The sequence below is a fragment of the Epargyreus clarus genome, unplaced genomic scaffold (assembly GCF_041222505.1).
Source record: "Epargyreus clarus isolate Ecla_fem2 unplaced genomic scaffold, WU_Ecla_fem_2.2 ptg000024l, whole genome shotgun sequence".
NCBI classification, from domain to species: Eukaryota; Metazoa; Arthropoda; class Insecta; order Lepidoptera; family Hesperiidae; genus Epargyreus; species Epargyreus clarus.
The window spans coordinates 11,094,209-11,111,303 of record NW_027332231.1 but is presented as its reverse complement, the minus strand read 5'-3'; the positions used below and the strand labels follow the sequence as shown (position 1 = coordinate 11,111,303).

Below are 17,095 nucleotides of genomic sequence, written 5' to 3'. Positions count from 1 at the left end.
TCGAAATGCGCTTTTTGATAATACGAAAATTGGTTAAAAATCATACATAAAAGCAGTTATAGTTTAGTGGTTAAGAAACTCGTCCTCTTGATCGAGGGGTCAAAGGTGCAAATCCATCCTTTGATTTTTTAAAGTTATGTTCGTACTAAAAAATTATGATTACTTGCTTAAAACGGTGAGGTGGCGATATTTTTTATCGTGCGAAACCTACAACCTACATACTTGAGAAATCTTAAAAAAAGTTTTCAAAGTTATGTGAAGTCTACCAATTCGCACTTGGCTAGTGCGGTGGACTGCGGCCTAACCTTTTCATCCTTAGATGAGACCCGTGTGATGACGAATTTTTACATTCAATGTTAATTCTAGCTTTCGATTTTGCATACATTTAAGAACAGATTCCATCAATTAACGTCTAACATATCAAACTAAACAAACGGCACTCACCAAACGCTTACCAAATCAAAATGGCTGACAGACACGTCCAAACAATGGAGTTGAAACCGGATTACCGCCATCGTAAACTGATTTCTAACCAGAGAGCTGTGTGTTGGTTTTAGAATGTCGCTTCCATGTTGTGTTTAGGTTGATGCAGGGCCGGATTAGGTAGTAGAACCCTCTGTTTGACTCCGGCGACACCACTCCTACTTCTGTCTAATAATAGCAGTTTTAAGCGTTGCTGTTATCTGGTGTGAAGGGTGTCGCAAGAAAGAGACATTCCAGCTTAGTCCTCAGGGGTAGAGGCGCATCTGTGGTCGATCTCAGGTAGGAATATCTAATCCTATATGGCGTTGATTACAGATGTTCATGGGCGGCAGTAGCCTCTTTCCATCAGGTGGCCTGCACGCCCGTCTGCTACTCCTATAGTATAGCATAAAAAAGGCGGTCCAATTGCAGCAGCACCACCGCCATTTTTTCTGCCTAATAACAGCAGTAATAAGCGTTGCTGTGTTCTTGTTGTGTTTTGAAGGGTCCGATAAGAGTACCTATACTTTTCCGAGGCATTCCAGCTTAGTCCTCAAGGGTAGCGGCGCATCTGTGGCCAACTTCACGCAAGAGTCTAATTTTATCTCGGATTGATTATAGATGTCCATGGGCGGCAATAGACACTTACCATCAGGTGCACCCCATGCTCGTCTGCTACTCCTACGTTATAAAAAAAGTTGAGGCAACCAAGGAGTGGAGGCACTTATATTTTCTATATAAAGGGAACCATTTTATCCGCCTTTCAAAACTTTACTGCAAAGAAATAAAATTATCCCAACACTGTTTAGAAGAACGCACACTCTATTGTTAGAAAAAAAACCTTACAAGTTGTTGTGGAACCCTCGATATTAGGATTTTTTTTCACTATTATGCAAGCCCCTCTCATTGAAAAAATAACTAATTTGCTGACCTGTGGAATAGGATACATTTTTCGCTATTATTCGGGCTCCTCTCTTGTAGACCGTCCACAGTAACCTGCTTGCCCTCCCCTAAATCCGGCCCTGGTTGTTTGTTTATCAAAGCCGCCCATTCTATGTTTTTATTGCTCCATTTTCACGAAGTATCAACGGACCGGCGACTCGCTAACAACGAACATTGAACACGATATTCGACCTTATTTATTTGTTTGTCTCGCATTTATGACGTGCTTACTATAAGCAATACTATAAGCAATCAATAATAGTCATATCATCATCATCATCAACCCATTACTGTCCCACTGCTGGGCACGGGTCTCCTCTCAGAATGAGAAGGATTAGGCCATAGTCCACCGCGCTGGCCAAGTGCGTATTGGTAGACTTCACATACCTTTGAGATTTTTTTTTATATATCTCTCAGGTATGCAGGTTTCCTCACGATGTTTTCCTTCACCGTTTAAGCAAGCGATAATTAATTTCTAATACGCACATAAATTTGAAAATCAGAGGTGCATGCCTGGGGTTTGAACCTCGGACCCCTCGATCGAGAGACCGCGTTTCTTAACCACTAGGCTATCACTGCTTTTCATCAATAATAGTCACATGCCATATGGTGATGATGGACTATTGTAAAGTTTATGTTCTAAAGTTTGAGGACTTCGACTTTAGGGTAGGTTCAAAGTATTATTATGGACGTGTATATAAAACGTCAATTTTCGTTTGCTTTAAGAGTAAACGTATGTATATATGTTATACATGTAAGTTCACAATAAATTGGATGGTGTATGTAAAATCTATGATCGTGCAAGTGTCCAATATAGAAAACTTGTTTTACATGTAATATAACATATTATGTCTATCTAATTTGTAAATAATTTCATACAAAACATGAATTTAATAAAAAAAAAGATATAGATTTTACACTACACTGTTAAACTAGAACACCCACACTACCTTCCTATAAGGCACCAAAATTAAATATTTATCATGTTTTTTTTAATTAATAAAAATTACATATAAAAAGATATATCACGAAATATTATGAACAAGTTCAAGTCAAACTATTTTAGAACAAATTTAATCAACTCCGTAAAGATGTAAATGAAAAGAACAAAGAAATCCAGAGAGGTGAAGACATAAAAGTAAGAAATGTAAACGGACCGGTGGATAATGTTTAAAGCTTTGAATTTTACTCACTTGTTCTACTTTAAACCAGTAAACGATACACGATTGTTCGCGAATAAAGAATCTTCGCTGTACAGTGGACAGCGAAGAATCTTTCTTCATCAGAATCAGCTTGAGTTATTATTACGTAATCCAATATACTTATAATAATAATCATTTAATAAATAATACTTAGATGATTTAAAAAAAGTATACTTTTTAAAGTGTTATAATAATATTAAAAATAAAGTGTCATATTTACCATGGATTAAACATATATATACATCCGCGGCTTAATTTATTTGAAATCAAATTTAATTTAGTTCGGAAACAGGCGAAAAGTTTTCGATAGGATATTCGTCTTTATATTTCACTACGTACAACTTAAAAACAGAAACAGATATCCTTGCATTCGTACACGGGAACATATGTGCATATCCAAGGAGAAAATGAACAAATCCTTAAGTAAGGAACATAACCTTAATGACAATAAGGATACATAAGCGAATTACCAAAACATCTTTCAGCTCGCTATCAAGCAAGTCCTTGCGAGCAGGTGAAATAACGGATTCTGCTAAATATAAGCTATTTAGGTGCAAATTCGCTGGGGTATGCAAATCTTGAGACATTAAGAGCTACATTTACTTTTACTATACTCCCTGCGAGACTACAAGGTTTTAAGATTGTAGCTGTAACTTTGCACTTGTGGTTTATTTTGGTACAAAAGTTCATTTCTTAGAGTTGTACATAACCATATAGTAAAACTTTTTTTTATAATATAGGAGTAGCAGACGAGCATGCAGTCCGCCTGATCGTAAGTGGCTACTGCCGCCCATGGACATCTGTAATCAACCCCAGATAGGATTAGATATTCCTACCTGAGGTCGGCCACAGACGCGCCGCTACCCCTGAGGACTAAGCTGGAACACCTGGGAAAAGTATGTCTCCTTACCACACCCTTGAAAACGGAACACAGCAGCGCCTAACACTGCTGTTATTAGGCAGAAATAGGTGTGACGGTGGTGCCGCCGGAGTCGAACCACAAAGGGTTCTATCACCTTCAAAAGTAGTAAATTAAGAAGTAAATAAATATTGTTTACGCTGGGCTGTCCTTTTTACTTGACTGTGGAGGGTAATGTTTTTCGGTAGTATGTATGTATGTCTCATTCTTTGGCACGCCCTGAAGCACAAACGGCTTGACGGGTTTTAACTCGTGATTAATGTTTTGATGTGTTGATTATTGTTTTGTAGAGTTAGACAGACAAATGTTAAGTGTCTACATGATAATTTATTGTCCCTGTAGTACCGGGACTAGAATAGGGCTACGGTATCCCCTGCCTGTCGTAAGAGGCGACTAAAGGGGCTTTCGGGGTTGCGGGCGACAAGAGTGGGAGCTCGAAACGCCTGACCAGCGACCCCGGGATGGACGGAGGTATGTGTGGTAGCATTCCATCGTTTACACCAGACGGTGTAGTGAACCTATCACACCTGGGCAGTGCAGTGCCCCGTCGGGCTCCGACGGGGCACTGCACTGAGAGGACTCTGGTTGCGTTCCTTTCGAGATCCCGGAGTCCTCTACGCAGCGCCGAGGACGACCACCGGGAGGTTTTAGTGCGGTAAAAATCCCACATAACCCCCTGTCGCTTCTACGACATCAGGTACCTTTCGAAGGTTTCCTCCTCGAAAAGAAAAAAAATATCATAATTTATACTAGGTAGGTACGTAATACTTAATTCTGCAAAATGTTAACTTAGTGATGCGTATTCACATACAGTAACTTACTCGGGACAAAGACTTAAGTAATAAATTTTCCATTAGAACAGCTTTGTCTTTCCTAAATCAGGATTTATCTAGATTTATATATAACCAACCTCCTAACTTATTCACTACATCTAGTCTAGTCTGTATTTTTAAAACCCTCGAGACCCTAAGCGCGTGTTCACATCGACAAACTTTCTACCACTGCCGGAAATATTGTAAATGATCGGTATACAGTATTACCAAATCTTTTCAAGTATTAGCGAGGAAGCAGGATCGTAGTTAGGGGTTAGCTAAAGGGACTACTATATGCAAGGTCTAAAACAGGGGTTGTTATATAAATTTTCAAGGACAGTCATCTCACAGGAAGCCTCTAAAATAATCCTAACTAAAAGTTGTAAATTGTGACGCGTTTTTTTTGACGCCAGTAAGGTTTTAGTCCATTACGTATTTAGGTATAAAGATACAAAAAATTGGAAAAAGTACAAATGAACAGTACCCTTACCATGAGTTTTTACGTTTTGACGAATATGACTGTTTTGGTATTTGTTTACGTATTGGCCCACACAATTTCCAATTTCTGATATAATCCGCTAGGGGCGCTGATTGGAATTTGTATGGGCAAATACGTACACAAATACCAAAACAGTCATATTTGTCAAAACGTAAAAACTCTAGGTAAGGGTACAGTACAATTTTGGACGTTACTGTAACATAACTTTGGAATGTCCAAACGAGTTTTACATTCAACCTGTGTCCCAAATTGTAATCAACATTTGTATAATTACGCAGTAATTAAGTATATTAAAAGTAGATGAAACATTGTAAAAAATCGGAAATAGTAAAAAGGTTACATTTCCAATACGTAATTGAAATGTAAATTGCTTAATTACACTGTAATGGCCCGGTCCGATAATTGGCCAAGTGCGAATCGAACTCACAAGCTTAGTGCTATAGGGCTTTGACCCTTTTGATACGGAACCCGAAATAGTGGAAATTGGTGGTACGGAACCCTACGTATACGAGTTCGACTCGTACTTGACCAATTTATTTAGCAGTCATAGCAAAACACACTATGTGTATATTTCAATAAATTTTAAATTTAATTAAAATTACGTTTAAAATAAATCGAGCCCTGTAACAGACGGACAGACAGCGGAGGCTTAGTAATAGATTTCCGTTTTTGCATTGATTACGGAACCCTAAAAAGGTTTCCGACGCAAGTGATAACAGAACTATATAAGTTAGGATTTAGGGTCCACCAATTCGCATGTAAACGAAACCCATTCTCTGGTTATTCTGGGTGAAAGTGGGTCCTATAATTTGGAAGTCTAATGATATCATAAATAATATCGAACCGGTCAAGCCTTGTGGCGACATATTGACTGTTTTTGTGTACAATGTACTCGTACAGTCAGCTTCAAAAGTAGATGAACAGATTAACACATCTAGTATCATAATTAGATATCATCGTAATGCGTCAAAATAAGATGAACACTAACGCGTCAACAGTAGCTGAACTGAACCGAAGCAGTAGTAGAAATTTACAAAATTTCTACTAAGGAAATAAAATAGCTCTAAGATAGTTATAATCAGGCGTTGCTTTGCGGAAATCCATGCTATCAAGTTGTCAAAGAGGGTTGGATACCATTATAAAAGGCATGCATTAGGTTGACGATTAACCGGCGTAAGGTCAACTTACCCTTACTCCGGTTGTGTTCCGTTGGAGATCCCGGAGTTCTCCACCAAACGCTGAGGACGGTCACCGGGGGGTTTTAGTGCGGTAAAAATCCCACATAACCCGTCGTCACTCCCATGGCGTCGGGTTCCTTTTGAAGGTTTCCCCCTCGACAAAAAGAAACCCCTGATGGTCCGTTTTGGAATAAAACACGTGTTGATGGTGGTATGTATGGTGGTGTATATTTTTTATTTTCTGCATCTGCATGCATCCCTCGTGGGAGGGAGGGTGGTAAATAATGCAAGGTTTAAAATATATACACTTCATACACTTACGAGTATTAGTAGCGGATTATTGCAAAGTAGTTTTAATCGTAACTTAATCAAATAGTTCTAATATAATATAATAATTATTAATAGTTCTAAAATAGCGTTTAGTTCAAATCACTGGTTTGTCTTTTATCTAATATCGAGACACTTATACAACATTGCTATACAAAACCGTCCCAGCACTTTCAACTGCTTGTTTTAATAGTACCGAGAGTACAATAACATTGTATATTTAACCTTTTATGGGTCATTTGTGCTAATGTTTTGGCTAGGCTTTTAGGGCTGTTGGAATTACAATGTTATGTTATAACATTTACAAGCATTAAAACTTCACTTAAGATTTAGACTTTATTGAGAAAGTTTCCTCCCGAAGCAAGTCGTCTTTGTCTTTAACCGACCTCAAAAACGGAGGTTGTCTTCGACCCCATGTAAGTATGTAAAGTTGTATATCCCCGATCTCACTACTGATACAATTTGGATGGAGTTTCAGTTATTTAACACAATAATCAGCATGTTTTTGGAGTATCTAATTCTACTATATAGTGTTAATTGCTTCTTCTTAAAATGAAACAACATTAGTCTCTGTGGCTGATCTCAGGTATGAATATCTAATCCTATCTGATGTTGATTACAGATGTCCATGGGCGGCAGTAGCCACTTACCATCAGGTGGACTGCATGCTTGTGTCCTACTCCTCTATTATAAAAAAATGATTACGTTTAGTCAAACAGAATAAGACTTTAAACGTAATGAAAATTCGTAGTCAAAGCTCACAGTTTTCTATTCGATCAATCGAAATACCTCCGTCATATGAAACGGGCACACAAATGCCATCAAGTGACACTTCTGACAAACGAGAATGCCAGTGCCGTTCTATTGAAAGCGCGATTCAGGTAAACTGGTTAACTGGCACAATCATAGCACAACAGCTTTCTAACAATAAAATATTTATTAAATAATTATAGTTTAAAAACTAAAAACCACGCTAAAATCGCACAAGGAAAATAGTTAATCCTGATTCCTGACGACCCTGATGAGTAGAGTGCGATAAAATTAAAATCGTGTATTGTCATCGGTTCTTGATCATTGTTCAAAATTTTAAACTAATCGGACCATGCAAAGTGGGTAAAAATCGAGTTCAAAGATTCCGTTACATACATACATACATAGATACAACCCAAGCTCATAAAAGCGTGGTAAATCTAATTAATTAATTATATGATAATATTAATAACATTAATTGTTATTATTTTTGAATTAATTTAACTAAATATGACATCCAAACCCATAAGTACAAAGTTTCGTTTTCATACAATTAGAAATAGTTTTACATAGTAAGTTACTTACTAATGGAGCTTATATTATCGTGTAAAAAACCAATCTAACGTCACTGTAATACAGTTACAGATAATAACGATGTAATACAGATACTAACGTATAAGATAACATAACAATGATAGACATAAAGACGTTGTTTGCAAATATAACTTTCTTGCTTACTGAAATATGCATCTCGTTGTCGATCAAAAACAAATAGCTTCCATTATTACGCGATATAAGGGTCGACCCGCACACATCAGTCATACCCGCTCCATCAGTCAACAAAATGGTTCATATAGACATCGTTCAATAACCAAGCTGACAGCGGTTGGGCTTATTCAGGACTTATTCAAATAGTGATATATGAATACATTTCTTTGTGACTGATGTGTGCGATTGACCTTAAAATGTCAAGTCAATACAGTTTATTGCTTACATCACTTACAATAATTGACGGTTTACTTATAAATTGCTTATATGTAAACACAATAATTATCGTGAAGTGTGTTAATTATATTGCGTTAATTACTATTGACAATTAATAACGAAAAAATGTTTTATTATCACTTATTTCTTTACGGAGAAATTGTGAATTGCTAAAGTTAATTAAGTAATAAGAACATTTTTTTGTACAAAATGTACAGATGTCCAAAACATACCTTTTTTAAATCATTTTATTACACTGTACAATTACTTTTAACAAAAAATACATCGACTTCTATGTCACTACAAAGTAAAAAATAATTGAAATTAATGTTGGTTTAGTACATATTTCTGAAGTCGGCGCACATATTGTCACGCTATTTACGTCGATATCCAACGAAATATATTGAACACCGACTTCAGAACTATGTACTAAACCTATGTATAAATTATTGTTATTATTTATTTTTAAAAAAATGTTTGTGTAGATCAACATATTGTAAATATAAGTGTTAACTTTATACACTTTTAGTACACGTTTTAAGTTTAATTCTACTAATTTAGTTCTTTACTTTTATGTTGAGGCAGCCCTAGATCGGGAGTCCCCGCCTAGTAGTTCCCGTAATTTGATCACCTCGTCTTGTATTTCGTTGCCGCAATTAATGGACGTAATTAGTGGTCAGTGGTTGCGGTTCATTATGAATGACAGGTGTTTCAGCTCAAATGATGTTCAATGTTCAGCTCAGCTCAATTCTAAATGAAATGAAATTTTTGCTCAATCATGTTGACGTTGTTTTCTCTATTATTCCGTTAGACAAAAAATATGTACTGATTAAACATATTCAGTCTGATTTTTTTTCTTCTATGTTGTATAAGGATAAACGGGCATGATGATAAGTGCCTACTGCTGTCCTTGGACATCTGTAATTAACCTTAGATAAGATAAGAATCCTATCTGAGATATTACATATATGTTATATTGCTCTTCTTGAGGACTAAGTTGGAACCTCGAATAAGTACCTATAGTTCCTGTTATTAGGCAGAAATAGATGTGACTGTGATAGAGTCGAATCACAAATGGCTCTACAACTCAAGTACATTCATCATCATCATCATCATCAACAACCCATTATTGTCCCACTGCTGGGCACGGGTTTCCTCTCATAATGAGAAGGATTAGGCCATAGTCCACCGCGCTGGCCAAGTGCGTATTGGTAGACTTCACATATCTTTGAGATTTTTTTTATCAATCTCTCAGGTATGCAGGTTTCCTCACGATGTTTTCCTACACCGTTTAGCAAGTGATAATTAATTTCTAATACGCACATAACTACGAAAAATCAGAGGTGCCTGGGATTTGAACCTCGGACCACTCAATCGAGAGGTCTAGTTTCTTAACCACTAGGCTATCACTGTATCACGCTTGATCAAGTACATTAGTTTCATATAATGCAGTAACTGAATACGTCCCAATGCAGTAATCACATATGTAATCCACATGAGTTGTAACCCATATACTTGTATATGGTTCACATATGTTAGGTGAGCTCAATTCACACTTGACCCAGCACACATCAGTTTACATAACACACCAATTAATTTGGCGTCGGCACTAATTGTCTTGCTTTGAATGGGGCTACACGTAAGAACTTGTTCCACTAAAAGCGATTAACGAATAAAGATGTAAGCGATAAATTAAAAATACTAATAAACAAACTTGCCCTTCCTCCTTTTTTTATAATGTTAGAGTAGCAGAAGAGCACGCATTCCACCGGATTGTAAGTGGCTACTGCCGCTCACGGACATCTATAATCAACCCCAGGTAGTATTAGACTCCTACCTGAGGTCGGCCACAGATGCGCGGCTACCCCTGAGGACAAAGCTGGAACGTCTCGGAAAAGTATGTCTCCCTTACCACACCCTTCAAACCAGAACACAGCAGCGCTTAACACCGCTATTATTAGGTAGAAATAGGTGTGGGGGTGGTGCCGCTGCAGTCGAACCACAAAGGGTTCTAACCTTTAAATAAACTTTTTCTAAGTTAGCACACCTGTGAAGACAACTATTCAAGTCTTTGTTCATACAATCACGATCAAATCAATATCCATATGTGTCACACATTCAAACATTCAAAGCCGTAAGCCGATATGGAAATAGGCAACATACAATTGATTCTCTTTAGTATTCATATCTGGATTGAATCATAGATAGATGTGGGTGAGAGATTGCAGCTTTCAATATGTAGGATGCAATTCTGTGATGCGACTGTCCATATGAATAGGATGGACACCACTTTTGTTACTAGCTGTTATTATATGCTAACATAGGTATAAAATAGTTGCTTAAATAATCTTAAGTCATTTTACACACTTGAAATTTTCGCGGTATATTTCCCATCGATTTTGGTTTTTCAAATTTACTCAACGGTACTAGTTGCCGAACGGTACCGAAGGACGCTCCCCTAAAAATATTTTTTTTGCAAAACTTCCAATATTTGCTACCTATTAGGTATGATGTATATGGGATTTTTTATCGGCGATTTTGTAAAAAAAACACTGACATTATTTTCCCAAACGCCACACAAAAGTAAATAATCTCTTATTAACATACACCTATTTTCTCCTATTTGTATACACATGAAAAGCCACTAAGTAATTACAGTGAGTTTCCGTTTCATTAAATAATAAATAAATCTCCACTTCCGGTACGAAACAACGAATCGAACGGAGCGAATGAATGAAGCAAATGAATGAATCTCCACTTCCGGTGGAAATGCCGGAAACACACCGTTACTAAAGGCGGGAAACAAATACCGTTATTAAAGGCGGGAAACAAACACCGTTACTAAAGGCGGAAACAAACACGTTAACACTAAAGGCTTGAATTAATGAGGGCATTTATAAATGTCTTCCCACTGCCTTTTGTGTACCGATACCGAATGGCACATGATTTCCAGAATTATGCATGAAATATGTATTCAAATGTCCAAAATTTCGTTTTGTTTAAGGAATTTGTGTTCAAATTCGGTATTCATAATTCATTCGTCGGGTTTTTTTGTAATATTAAAGTGGCAAACGAGCGTGCAGTTTACCCTTACCATGAGTTTTCAAAACATTCCACAATTTACCGTTACGTTTACTCAATCCAATATTCGGTTCCGTTTGCTTCAGTAGACTGAGTAAACGTAACAATAAGTAAGTACTCAAATATTTATGTCTGCCTCATATGTTCGCAAAAAAGAGCGACAACATGAAGCGCCATTTTGTCAATTTTAACATTTAATGTTACGTTACTGACACTATAGTTCTGATACAATCCGCTAGGGGTGCTGATTTGAATTTGTATGGGCAAATACGTAAACAAATACCAAAACGTAAAACAGTCATATTTGTCAAAACGTAAAAACTCATGGTAAGGGTTCAGATGATAAGTGGTAACTGCCAAACCGTGGACATCTGAAATCAGCCCCAGGTAAGTTTAAAGTCCTATCTGGTTGGACTCAAACGCATTGTTACGACTAAGCTGGAACGCCTCGGATAAGCATGTCTCTTTTACCACACCAAACCAGTACCCTTACCATGAGTTTTTACGTTTTGACAAATATGACTGTTTTGGTATTTGTTTAAGTATTTGCCCATACAACTTCCAATCAGCGCCCCTAGCGGATTATATCAGAACTATACTCGTAGTGTTAGAAACGTAACATTAAATGTCTAAATTGACAAAATGGCGCTTTATGTTTTGTCTCTCTTTTTTGCGAACATGTGAGGTAGACAAAAAACTTGAACACTTACTTATTGTTACTTTTACTCAGTCTACTGAAGCAAACGGAACAGAATAATGGATTGAGTAAACGTAACGAAAAATTGTAGGATGTTTTGAAAACTCATACTAAGGATACAGAACGCATCATCGCATAACGTTGCTGTTATTAAGGGATCATGGGATTTTCGTAGTCAAACCATAAAGAGCACGAACGAATTTCAATACAACTTATATATTTACGTCGAAGAAACTCATAACTTCTGAAAATAAAGCAATAAAGCGAACAAATTGCTAGCAAATGTTATTTATATTCGTTACACTAGAAATTGTGAGGATTGCGTGAAAACGGAGGAAGTTTCGCATTTTGTCAACTTAAGTGCTTGGGGCTGTCTTTTGTCAAATATTATTAGAATAATTTGAAGATAGAATGGAATTTTGTCTTATTTTATGAGTTTTATATAAAACGGTTAAGGGTGATAGAATCTGTGTTTCGACTGCGACGGCATCACCGCCACACCTATTTCTGACTTATAACAGCAGTGTTAAGCGCTGCTGTGTTCTGGTTTGAAGGATGTGGTAAGAGAGACAAACTTTTCTGAGGTATTCCAGCTTAAGCCCTCAGGGGTAGAGGCGCATCTGTGGCCGACCTTAAGTAGGAATTTAGTCCTATCTGAGGTTGATTACAGATGACCACGGGCGGCCGTAGCTACTTACCATCAGGTGGACTCCAAGCTCGTCTGCTACTCCTATATTTAAAAAAAAACATAACAAGACACATAAAGTCTCACTTTCTTATTGAAACACCGAGCGCAGAAGAATATTTTCAAAATTTAAGGTTAAACTGGTAACGGTGACTCTCAAACTGTAATGAAGCTCCATCAAAGGGTACTCAAGATGTGGAATGAACTTCCTTCTGAGTTATTCCCGGAGCGCTATGACATGGGGCTCTTCAAAAAAGGTGTAAAAAGAGCTCTCCTTCAAAGCTGGCGATGCATTGGCGACTCATCTGGTGTTGCAAATGTCCATAGGCGACGGTGACTGCTTTCCATCAGGTAGCCCGTCTGCCTCATCGTTTAGGTATAATAAAAAAAAACACATCCTAATATCGTAGTGAATGCGTAGTTACGATCAGTATCCTTAGTATGAGTTTTTACGTTTTTACAAAAATGACTGTTTTTGTATTTGTTTACGTATTTCCCATACACTTCTAATCAGTTCTGATACAGTCCGCTAGGGGCGCCGATTGGAAATTTATGGGCAAATACGAAACCAAATACAAAAACAGTCATTTTGTAAAAAAATCATATTTAGGGTACAGTTAATGTGAATATGAATCGCTGATCATAAAGATCGTTATTTGCTAGATTTCGCAAACATTAAATCGTAAACGCGGTGAAACATCAATGATTGCTCTGCGATTATTTACGCGAAAACGAAATACCTACGAGTACGAGTATTAATAAAACCTTACAAATTGGCACGATCATTTATGTGGTAAATAATACGTGAGTTTCCGCTTACGACATAAAATTTAAATGATGTATCCTTATATAAGTGACGTAAAGCCCCTTGATTATTTAGTTCAGTTCATGTTTGAAGATACTAGAACCGTTTGTGGTTAACTCTAGCGGCACCACCATCACTCCTTACCTATTTCTGCCTATTAACAGCAGTTAAGTGCTGCTGTTCTGGTTTATGGATGTGGTAAGGGACATAGTTTTCCGAGACATTCCAGCTTAATCTTTAGGGGTAGCAGCGCATCTGTGGCCGACATTAGCCTAATCTTATCTGGGGTTGATTACAAATGTCTATGATTCCCAGTAGCTAATAACCATCAGGTGGTCTGCATACTCATTTACAACTTGTATATTATTAAAAAACTATATCACCATGAAAGTAATTACCCTAAATAATTTTACAGACCAGACCAGAGTACCAACGCAAATTAAGCCAAAACTAATTAAACAAGCCATTGTACGTGCAGACAATTGAGCCGCCAAACTCGGCACCAACTTTGAACTAAACCAAAATGACAAGTTTCCTAATGAATGCCATATTGTTTCAGAAAACAACCCGGAGTTGGATCGAGAGTACATTCCAGAAGCGCGAGTGCAAGTACTTCGTGCCAAGCGCCAAGGATGAGCATGTGTGAGTATATAGAACCATCATTATCATCATCATCATCAACTCATTACTGTCCTGTTGGGCACGGGTCTCCTTTCTGAAAGAGAATTAGACCATAGTCATACATATGAACAAGTAAATAAATAAACTCTTTCTACACTCACAGCCCTGTACTAGGATTCCCTGTGTCGTGGGTGCCATGAACACACACATAGACAAATACAGAAACACCCAGACCCAGAAACAGAAATCTAAATTCATCATATTTTAGATATCTGTCTGGCCGGGGATCGAACCCGGGGCCCTTCGCGCGTCAGACCGGCATGGTGACCGCTCCGCCACGCGGGTCGTCAATATATAAAATATCACAAGTGCGAATATATAAAATCATCATCATCATCATCAACCAGTACAGCCCCATTGCTGGAACGGGTCTCCTCTCTGAATGAGAATTAGACCATGGTAAAACTTATGAGCATGTGTAAGTATTTAAAATCATCTTCAACATCATCATCAACCCATTACTGCCCCAATGCTGGCACGGGTCTCCTCTCTGAATGAGAATTAGACCATGGTAAAACTTATGAGCATGTGTAAGTATTTAAAATCATCTTCATCATCAGCACCAACCCATCATTGTCCCACTGCTGGGCACGCATCTCCTCTCTGAATAACAATTAGACCAGGTCCACCGCGCTGGCCATGTGCGTATTGGTAGACTTCACATACCTTTGAAAACTTTTTCTTTGATTTCTCAAGTATGCAGGTTTCCTCACGACATTTTCCTTCACCGTTTAAGCAAGTATTATGCTAGGATTAAAAATACTAATAGTAGTAATGCCTGATATAATGAAGTTATAATATAAACATAACTTTGAAATATCAGAGGTGCGAGGTCTGGGATTTGAACCTTGATCCTGTCGATCAAGAGGCCGAGTCTCTTAACCACTAGGCTAACACTGTTTTTAATTTCAATTTCAATTTATTTTCACCCAAAGCTGAAAACTGTTAAAGATGATTTTCATCTTAAAATTTTAACTACTTCATATAATATTCTTTCAAATATGACTATTACATATTTAAAACTTTTTCAATTAACATCCTTAGCAACATCTGTCCAAAATTTACAATTTTCATTAATCATATGAATATTTAATGCTATCTTGTCCTGACATGTTAAATTGAAGTTAAAGGTCGACTAAGTTAAACGACTTTGTAAACTTTGTTAACCAAATTACTTTGCAATCAAAGGTGGTAGACATCTCTGAGATTGTGGGGGCGACATATCGCTTCTTTGCAAGAATAATGGCACAAGTAAAAAAGGCAATTTTCCAGGAGAGCCAGTTTAAAATTAAACAATGTTTTTGTTTGGAAACCTTTTATTTAAATTAGAATTAAAATAATGATAAACACAATTATAAGTAGTTATGTATATAACCACAGTACTATTAGGACACATTAAAATAGGAATTATTTGGGATTAAATTGTATCTTTAACAGAAAAAATAATTTTGAGTTGTGCCATTCTTGCAAAGAAGCGATATGGGGACTATGTCACACTGCTGTTTGTTAAAAGCTGGCAAGTCAGATCTATATTAAATGGGTGTTAACTTAACAGTGATAGCCTAGTGGGTGTTCCTCGGAGGGTCTAAGGTACAAATCCCAGGCATGCACCTCTAATCTTTGGTTTGGTAGAAAATAATTATTAGTTGCCTAAATGGTGAAGGAAAACATCGCGATGAAACATCAATACGCGCTTGCCCAGCGTGGTGGGCTTGGTCTAATCCTTCTCAATCTGAGAGGAGACCTGCGCCCGTTAGTGGGACAGTAATGGTTTGATGATGAATGTCTCCGTGATATTACAAGTGAAAGACTAACACGCCCATTTTTTTTTCTCTCTTACATAAGTAGAAATAGCTCCGTCAGTTCTAAGCCTTAAGCTGCCGCATTCTGTATCAAAAGGTTTTGTTATAACAAAGCTATATAACAAAAAAAACTAAACTTCTAAGATTAAACAAACAATCTTCGTAACACTAATCTACGTCACTACCTTTTAATTACCATCAGGATGAATAATTTAGCGAACAACTGCAGTACAGCAAGATCAAAGTTTCGAAGTAATGAAGAGATAAACTCAAAACTTAAACCCTACACTGACAAACTTTATGGATTCAAAATGGTTTCCGGTTAAATGACTTGTTCTAAACCAAGAAGTTAACTGTTTTTTTCTTATTGATTATTTTTAACTGACTTCCCAAAGGAATAAGGTTATCTGTCCGTCGCATAAATACTTATAAACGTTTTTAGATGGTCTTTGCCGCTCGCTTTGTCATATTGCAAAATGGCGAAAGATTTTGAAAATATTTTCTTTTAGAGTCATTTTATATAAAAAATGAAACCAGACAAAATTTTGTACCATTTATTTTGTAAAATAATTTTGGCGTATGAGTGCCGTAAAATTACGAGATGGTAAAGTTGAAACTACATAATTACCCATTTTCAAAATACCCAGAAAATACTCCAGGTAAAACCCAAATTGCTAGTTTACAAGTAACATCTTGAGACAGAGCCGACAGTGTCAAATTGAATTCTCCTCAAGTGGAACAGGCCAAACCACTTATAAACGAAACTTCTCAACCTTTAAGCCTCCAAACAAGCAGACAGTTAGTTGGCGGATATCCAAAATACATAAGTATCAAGTTCTTACATTGTGGTAATATATTCGTAGGGTATATGGTGTGTGATATTCGGTCATAAAATTTATATTTTTATGATTCCTTCGTATAAAAGAAAATACACCACTTTTATTTTACAGTAGTATAAAAAATTTTTTCGATCGTAAAGCACTCTCTGATGCTTCGCATCATGAGTCGTGCAATACAGACTCTCATTGTAGATCGCAGGTAAAATATAATATTTTAAAACCGTACTCAGAGGTTCAAATCTCAGGCAAGCATCTTTTCTACTGAAAAGTTTTCCCTCACAATTAGGTTTAATTAAAGATTAGGTTCAATAAGGCAAATTGAAAGTATTATTTACATCCCTGTTCCAATGTGGATTACAAGGAAGCTACAAGTTAAGCTAAACTTGTGCTTTATTTTCAATACCGCCCAGGCTATCAATAATCGACTGCT

The 17,095-nt window shown here is 37.0% G+C and overlaps 1 protein-coding gene across 1 annotated transcript in view; it reads left to right on the top strand.

Annotated features, from left to right (window-relative positions):
* The window catches only part of Trpm (transient receptor potential cation channel, subfamily M), a 308,502-nt gene that overhangs the window by 192,373 nt on the left and 99,034 nt on the right, over positions 1-17,095 (top strand). The window contains exon 2 of the mRNA XM_073086226.1: positions 13,903-13,985. Coding sequence (XP_072942327.1) covers positions 13,903-13,985 — 83 coding nt within the window. The remainder of the gene's footprint in view (positions 1-13,902; positions 13,986-17,095) is intronic.